The sequence below is a fragment of the Castanea sativa genome, chromosome 10 (genome assembly GCF_040712315.1).
Source record: "Castanea sativa cultivar Marrone di Chiusa Pesio chromosome 10, ASM4071231v1".
Classification (NCBI taxonomy): Eukaryota; Viridiplantae; Streptophyta; class Magnoliopsida; order Fagales; family Fagaceae; genus Castanea; species Castanea sativa.
In genome coordinates, this window is record NC_134022.1 from 5727076 (window position 1) to 5735150 (window position 8075).

At 34.7% G+C, this 8075-nt stretch overlaps 1 protein-coding gene across 1 annotated transcript; it reads right to left on the reverse strand.

The window, feature by feature from the left end:
* Nucleotides 1-281: 281 nt before the first annotated feature.
* On the reverse strand, nucleotides 282-7643 carry LOC142613668 (acetylornithine deacetylase). Its single transcript, XM_075786115.1, has 10 exons — nucleotides 7246-7643; nucleotides 6258-6502; nucleotides 6025-6133; nucleotides 4328-4466; nucleotides 4188-4245; nucleotides 4074-4091; nucleotides 3756-3878; nucleotides 3368-3521; nucleotides 3257-3290; nucleotides 282-539 (listed from the first exon to the last, which is right to left on the reverse strand). The coding sequence occupies exons 1-10, from the start codon at nucleotides 7579-7581 to the stop codon at nucleotides 436-438; spliced, it is 1320 nt and encodes a 439-aa protein (XP_075642230.1). The 5' UTR covers nucleotides 7582-7643; the 3' UTR covers nucleotides 282-435.
* Between the last annotated feature and the right edge of the window lie 432 nt (nucleotides 7644-8075).

Here is an 8075-nt window from a genome sequence, read left to right on the forward strand (position 1 = left end):
TTTTTAAACATCCAAACAGGCCATAAGAGATCAATGCATGGCCTAACCTATCATGTCAGCTTTGTAGACATGTAAAAAGAGTCTGCCACATGTAGAAAGAATGGCCTCGACTGAACTGATCATACCGGCTAGCTCAGTCAAACTCCAATCAAAGAATGGTGTAACTGAAAAGATAGGACTTTTTGTCACCATTCACCTCATGTTCACCATCCATGGACTGTCCCACTACTAAATCCCACATGAAACTATAAGGATAAGCAAATCTAAATGAACAAAATCCGGATCAGAAAAACAGGCTTATTGTGCAGTTGGTAACTCATTCTCAAATGTTACGCCAATCAAATCAATAAAGTTTATCCAATCGTAATGACTTGGCTGTTGAAAACACAGTGAAGGGCCATTATTGGGTTTTATTTTTAGCATATCCTTGAATCGTTAATCTTCTAACTGAGAGATGATGCTGACAAAGACCTGGTAGCCTTGGCACATATCAGAAAGAAGACAATACTCATTCTTGGCATGGTATGTGGCCATTAAACCTGAAATATGATGCATAATGAAATGAATAAGTTCTTTGTAATCAACCCTAATAAGTCTTGTCAAAAGGAAAAAGACAGAAAAACTCATAATGCACAAAATATCGACCAACTTCTTTCTACATAAGCTTGGAGTGCACATCTGCAAGAAAAGCAATCTAAAAAAAAAAAGACAAATTAACAAGATAACTAATGGTGTTATGAAAGTTATCTTTCCTCATTCGCTTGAAGTGCACATCTGCCAGAAAATGAATCTTAAAAAGAAAGACAAAATTAACAAGATAACTAATGGTATTATGAAAGTTTTCTTTTTCACTTTTTTTATTTTTTATTTTTTTTATCATCAAGTAAAGGACTTTATTAAAGAGAAAAGAAGAACAAGTGGCTGAGGTCAAAGTACACTGGGAGTAAACTAAGGACACTCAAGAAAAAGAAACAAGAATTAAGAAAGTTATCTTATGCTCATGATTTAAAAAGTGAATCTTCAATTGACAGTCAAAACTACAACCTGCCAATACACCAGTAGCACAGCACCATTTCATCAAACTATGGACAAGCTATCCATTATAACGAAAAATTAGCAATCCTTAAACTGCTGAGATCTACAAGTCATCTTCTTACTAACAGAAGGAACAGGCTAACCATCCAATGAACTGTAAGCACCCTCTAACTTCTTGGACAGGGTCTTACTGTGATAAATTTTAGGGAGGTTATAAATCCCTAAGATCCAGATGTTAAATCATGAGTGGTCAACATCTATGTAAATGTTTTGACCATTTCTTTAAGACATCGACGATCCATGCCATCTTATATTTCAGGGACCACACTCTGCCAAGTCTTCTAATTTTAAAAGGTCAGAAACATAAATCTTTTTGGTATTCCCCCTTGTCATGCAATTTCTTAGCCCACCAGATCTTCTCAACAATTCATTGCCTTCTTTCATTGTCATGTCCTTGCACCTCTTTCAACCATAACTATAGTACTACATAATAAAGCATTCAGCTGTCTTTGGCATGCATGACTAGATCATCTCAGTAAAGTATCTATCATCTCCATCACCTAGTGCACCCACCTAAGATCTTACAAATACCAATATAGCTCTAATTTTTGCTGGGTATCATCTGATTTCAGTATCATCATGATAAAATCAACTATGTCAATGGATTTAGAGATTACTGATTAATACAAGAATGGCAGTGTTCCATGCACACATCACTTTCCTGGGTCTGGAAACTATTAATCCAGTATGCCACTTCATGCAGTCCAATGAATTCTTCAAGTTAACTAGTAGAAAGCATTGACTGTTAAATCTTTTTCAGACTACCTGTTTTTGGGGCAAATAATATATTCCAATACCCATCCTATGTGCTGATTGGGTGCCAACTTGAAAGAGGTGTCAATTGGCTCTTAAAGACTCTGAACTCCATAAGCATTGGCTTCCAGCATGCTAAAAACATGCTATTTTAGCACACCAAAAACTTACTTTTGTTATTTTAACTCACCATTTTATAATACACGTTACATCCCATATTCTATTGTAGCATACAACACATTAAATAAAATAATAAAATAAACCAGCACACCCCATAGTCCACAGCCCACAACCCACAACCACCACTGCCACCCCCACAACCTGTGACCAGATTGTCAAATCCTGTGACCCCATACAACACATTGTCAGCACCACCCCCCACAACCCTCACATCGCAATGCCAGCACCACCTGGAAATTGCAATGCCGACCCATGACCCACAATGCCATCGCTTAAGAGAGAAAGATGAGAGAGGTCCGAGAGGAGAGAGAAAAAATGAATAAAAAAATAAGTGGCAATGCTAAAAAAGTTTGCAAATTTTTGCTCAAATAGCACACTAGATGAAGGGTTTTTTTTTTTTTTTTTTGATGTGCTAAAATGACATTTTGGGTGTTTCAGCACACCCAATGCTAATGCTCAACCTCTGAATCTTAAGTAGCGCACTGTTTATCCCTACATAAACAGAATGCTCCAAGTTATAGTAGTAGATCATTGTAGCAATGCTAAAAAAATTTGCAAATTAGTGCTCAAATAGTACACAGGATGGAGGGGTTTTTTTTCTCTTTGGTGTGCTGAAATAGCATTTTGGGTGTTTTAGCACAGCCAATGCTAGTGCTCACCTCTGAACTTTAAGTAGCACATTGTTTATCCCTACATAAACAGAATGCTTCAAGTTATAGTTAGAGTCAAAAACATTTACAATAAACATGTCAGCAAGTTTGCTGGCTTTTTTTGTTTGTGGTAATAAGTGATGTCCAGATCTCCTAGCACGGTTGAACACCACTTTTGCCTTCTAACCTTTTCAACAACTAATTACTACTTGCTTACCCCTTTGGGGAGAGAGGGGGGCATCTCACTAAAAGGAAAGCAGAATAAGGTCATAGACATCAATTTTTCCATAATCTAATTCACCTTGATCGTGGCAAATTCCATTGTCCAATAATTTGCTGTAAATTTAGAAGTTTAGTAGGGAAGAAGAGCATAAAATGGGAAGAGAAAAGGAAATTATGGACTACTGTAGCCAACATGTATAAAATATAAGATCTATACCCACAACAGGCACATAAGTACTGACATTTTCCAAATTAGATTGTAAGGGTTACTTTATGTCAAAGCTTATAAGAGCTACTATAATAATTTCATAGAATAAAACTGCCATGGTGAAATAGAAATATTAACAGTATCATACCATATCCTGAAGTCTGAACATCAAACCCTTCATCCTATCAAAGAAAAAGGAAGGGGAAAAATGAGTAAATCAAAGAATCTCGAAAAACACAGAAGAATGTCAGATAATCACCTGCAGTTCTCGAATGAGTGGCAAACTCCCAGTAATCGAGTAAGGCTTTACATGCCCAACTACCTCTTCAGTTGCTTTACACAACACATGAAAGCCGCGTGAGTTAAGATCACATGCAACTCCAGACATTGCCTCATCAAAACTAAGCGTAAGGCTGTAGGAAAGGAAAAAAAAAATCCACATAACTATTTTGTAAAATAGAAAGAGTATAGAAGAGAGAATATTTATATGACTAAAAGAAATTTCTTTGAGATGGACATAATACACTACAGAGGAAAAAGTGATTATATTTACAGTACAACACTGTTTTCAAGGGTTCATCCAAATTATGTCTAAAATCAAGTAAGAAAAGGGCTTGAGAGAGAGAGAGAGAGAGAGAGAGAGAGACCTTCCCCTTAGGTTTTCATCTGGTAAGACATATTTGGAAACAGGACCACGTGAATCTAGCTTGTCTACGTTCTCGTTAATGTCATCCACATACTCTTGAAGCTTTGACATTACATCCTTTACGCTGGAACAAAGTATTGGAATTTAAAAATCAGAAGCTAGCTTCAAAAAATAATAAATAAATTTTTAATAAGTAAAAAATAAAAATAAATAAATAAGACAAACAAACTCTATAAGAAGAATGTTTGAAAATTGCAGAACATAGAAATCAGCTTCTAAGTAACAAATTTTTGCAATAATGCAGAAGCAGATTGCTTACTTGTAGAAGGGAGTCAACCTGCAAAACAAAAGAGAAGAAGGAAGAAAAAACCCTTAATAAGACATCATTTCTGTCAAAGGCCTATATTCAAAAAGGTTTGACAAGGTGATAAACCTGACATCTCCTGAAACTGTACACTCAGCTGGAATCTGATTGATTCCACCTCCTGGATCTGCAATAAAGAAGCTGAACATAATAAAATGAAATTGATTTTCTTTTCCCCCAACATTGTCAGTATAGGCAAAGAAACTTACAACTCCATTGAGTTGGTTTCATGGTTGAAGGTGTTGCAAACCCATAGACCTTTTCCTTAGGATGGGGAGGAAAGTCTCTGTAAAACCTTGATTGGATCTCTTTTAATGCGTCCATTGCTAGCTCCAAAGGATTTATAGCCTGCAATATTCAATAAGATTCTGATTGAATAGACACGTAAAATCTGAAGATGTTATTATATGTTCATTTTTGGCAATCAACTCCTTTCTTCTTCTTCTTTTTATTTTTTTTATAAAAATAATACAATTCTATTGTAAATAGAAGAATCAATGCATTGGTTGAGCAAGTCATCCTTTCAGCAAGTCACAATTGAAAATTCAAGATTTATGAATTACAAAAAAGAATCACAATATGTACTGACAAAAAGATGCAGCTAGTTAAATAGAGATTGTTGAAAAATTCGTTTGAGCAAGTTCCCATTCAGCTCTACCAACTTTCCACCTCGTTTAAAGGAAAACTTTCAGAAAGTCATAATGGAGATTGTTATATAATTTGTATAAACAATTCCCAAAGTTTTGTACATAAAATTTTGATTTTTGAATATTGCAGTTGGGGAAGGGTATAGATTCTTCTGAATTGGTGCTGTATGTGTAAGCCTAAGGGTCAATTAGTTCAAAATTTTTTTACTACATTGCACTATCATTAGGGAGTTGTGGTCTTTTACTTTCCCTTGAAGATTAGCTATGTATGTTTCTATTGGAAGGGATTTGTGGAAGGCATGGTAATGTTTTGGAATGGCTACTCCTCTATGTATCATGTGGACAATTTGAAGGACAACAAAAATGAAGCTAAACTTTCCATGGTGCAGCTTAAGTCTTTATTTTTGATAAATTTACTTAAGTGGATGCTTACTTTTGGCTGCATCTAGTTTTCTTCTCTCCTAAGCCCTACTTGTTTTGATGTAAAATGTTTTTGAAAAACATTTTTAATGGTCAACAGACAATTACAGCAAAATGGTGGGAAATATTTTATGTTTTTAAAAAGGGTAAAGAATTTTCCAAAAAAAAATCCTTGGTATCATCCGTACCTTCCTTACTCTAATTTCATAGATTGGTTGAGTTTTGCATGTGTTCTTTAGGTGAAACTTTTGCATACATCTTGTATACCTAAGGTTTTCCTTCTATGTAATATAATTTATTGATTAGCTTCTAAGAAAAATTATATTTTAAAGGCCAGGTACCCAACTCATGTCAGCTCAATATTGCATTCTGTCAAGGACTATACATTATCTTAGACTAAACCAGTCAAGCATTCTCTAACTACCTCAACTGAAAATCTTTTTGGCATTCTACTTATATTTGATCCTCTAACTTAAATCATTACAATCCAAACTGGAACTGATCATTGGCTTAATTGCTAGTGACCATTGCTCTGTCCTTGAGTGGAAATTTCATATAAAAGAAAGAGAACATTTTCGAATCCAACTACTCAATTTCATTTTCATTTGCACAATATAATATAGCACGTTCCTTTGTCCTAATTCTCTTTTGCTTTTCACTCACTCTTCAGAATCTTAGAAAAGCACAAACCAGTCCAATATATATATAAAGTAAATCATTCCAATAAATTTGGTATACTTTAATTGTAAAGTATCTAGTCAATGTTCCCTCTAGGGTAATCATGTGCACAGAAAAGTCAATACAAAAAGTATCAGACATAATTGTAATGGTGTGTGTACCTTATGGGCTAAACCACTGTGAAAAAGCTTCCCAGTTACTTTAAGTTTCCAAGGAATCATACCACCGGTACCAACACAAGGTTGTTTATCTGCTGTGTCAATCCAAAACCTAAGTGGAAATGCCAAAAATCACAAACAAATAAACTAAAACTTTATTAAGCTTTAGGATAAAGATAGTTTCAAGAGATGCTTTATTAATTTCTTTTCATTCACAAGAAATGCCATTTACTTACAGTGGACCATCCTTCAGCTTATTAAGTAGTCCATCTTTCACGAGTGCATCTACACCAACTCCCGAAATGGCAGAATTCTCTTCATTGGCAATAAACACAGCAACAACAGTGGACTTCAATTTTGGTTTTATCTCCCCCAGCCTCTTCATGAGTTCAGTTACAAGCGCAACATGCCCCAAACAATCGGTAGTTCCACGGCCGCGAAGTTTATCACCATCAATGCTCAATGAGAAAGGATCAAATTCCTGTAAAATGAGAATTAAATTAAATTAAATAAAAAAGATGCTCAAAGATCATCGCATTATCACATCCAAGAGCAATCCTTCATTTATACACAGACATCAAAATTCAAAATCACAGTTTCTATACTGAAATTTTAGTTATCATCTCAGAACTGAGCATTAAATATGCTCACAAAATCTTAAGGCCAATCTTAAAATAGGGGAACGATTCTTTTTCATAAATAGAAGATAGAGATAACCTAGATTTAATATGTCATACATTGTCAAGAACAATTTTTGAAAAAGGTACTGTTGAAAGAACTAAGAACTTGAGATTACAGCCCCAGGACAAAACCAGATTATAAAATTTTAAAAAAAGCCCAAATCCTGAAATTGAGAACATAATTACATCTCATAAACCCCAGACAACCTATGCCAAAAAAATCCAATAACTTGATAGAACCAGTTCTAACCATACCATACCGGATTGAAATTATGATTATTAAAGGATTGAATAGCCAAATGGATAGAAACCCAGAAAAGATAATGCACAAAAAGAGAAAGAAGCAGACCCAAACATTAAAAAATAAAACTTAGATAAGCATGCAACTCCTTGATAAAAACCAATACTAACCATACCATAACAGATTGAAAATTATGATTACTAAAGGATTGAATAGCCAAATGGACAAAAACCCAGAAAAGAAAACACAGAAAAGAGAGAGAGAGAGAGAGAGAGAGAGAGAGAGAGAGAGAAAGAAGCAGACCCAATCATTAGGATTAGCAGTAACGACATCCATGTGACAACCAACGAAGGACAAGACATTGCCAGGGAGAGTCCCAGGATACTCCACAATGATATTGCCTCTGCCTTGATAATAGGTGACATGGTTGATGATCAAAGGTCCTCCACCTGTGGTTGTGCTGTAAGGAAGAAGAGAGTCCAACACGTGCTTCACCACTCTGTCTTCCTCTGGAATCAGGTCCGGGGGATTGTTCTGGACGTACTTGGCTTCCCCAATCAGCTTCGAGAGGAGGCTCACGAAGGATTCCTTGTTCAGCTCACCTAGCGTTTCTTTTACGTGCGCAGAAGAAGAAGCCATTTTTTTTTTTTTCCCCTTTCTTTGTGGGTTGAATTGTGAATGCCGAGAAGCCCAGCTGGTTCCGCCTATATAGTTCTCAAATCAAAATTTAATATACTCCCTCCGTCCACTTGGTCCGCTGTTTCATTTTAGAATGTATAAAATATTGTCTTGTTTTTAATAATAAAAATTATTAATTTACTAATATTTTTATTATATTTCTATTTAATTTTCAAAATTACTTTATTTAAAAAAAAATCAACAAATATTTAAAGGTAATTTTGGAAACTAACACATTTTTAAAAGTTAGACAAGACAATAAATGATATTCTCTTAAAAAATTTGACTTTTCAAACAAGACAAACTAAATGGGACAAAGGAAATATATGAATATGAAAATTATATTTTCCTATTCGAATTACGAAATTTAGCAGTGTGTGTAATCAGCATTTTTTTTTAAATTGTTTCTCTTAATTTGCCCTCTTTTATTTTTATTTTATTTTTTCAATTTGAAG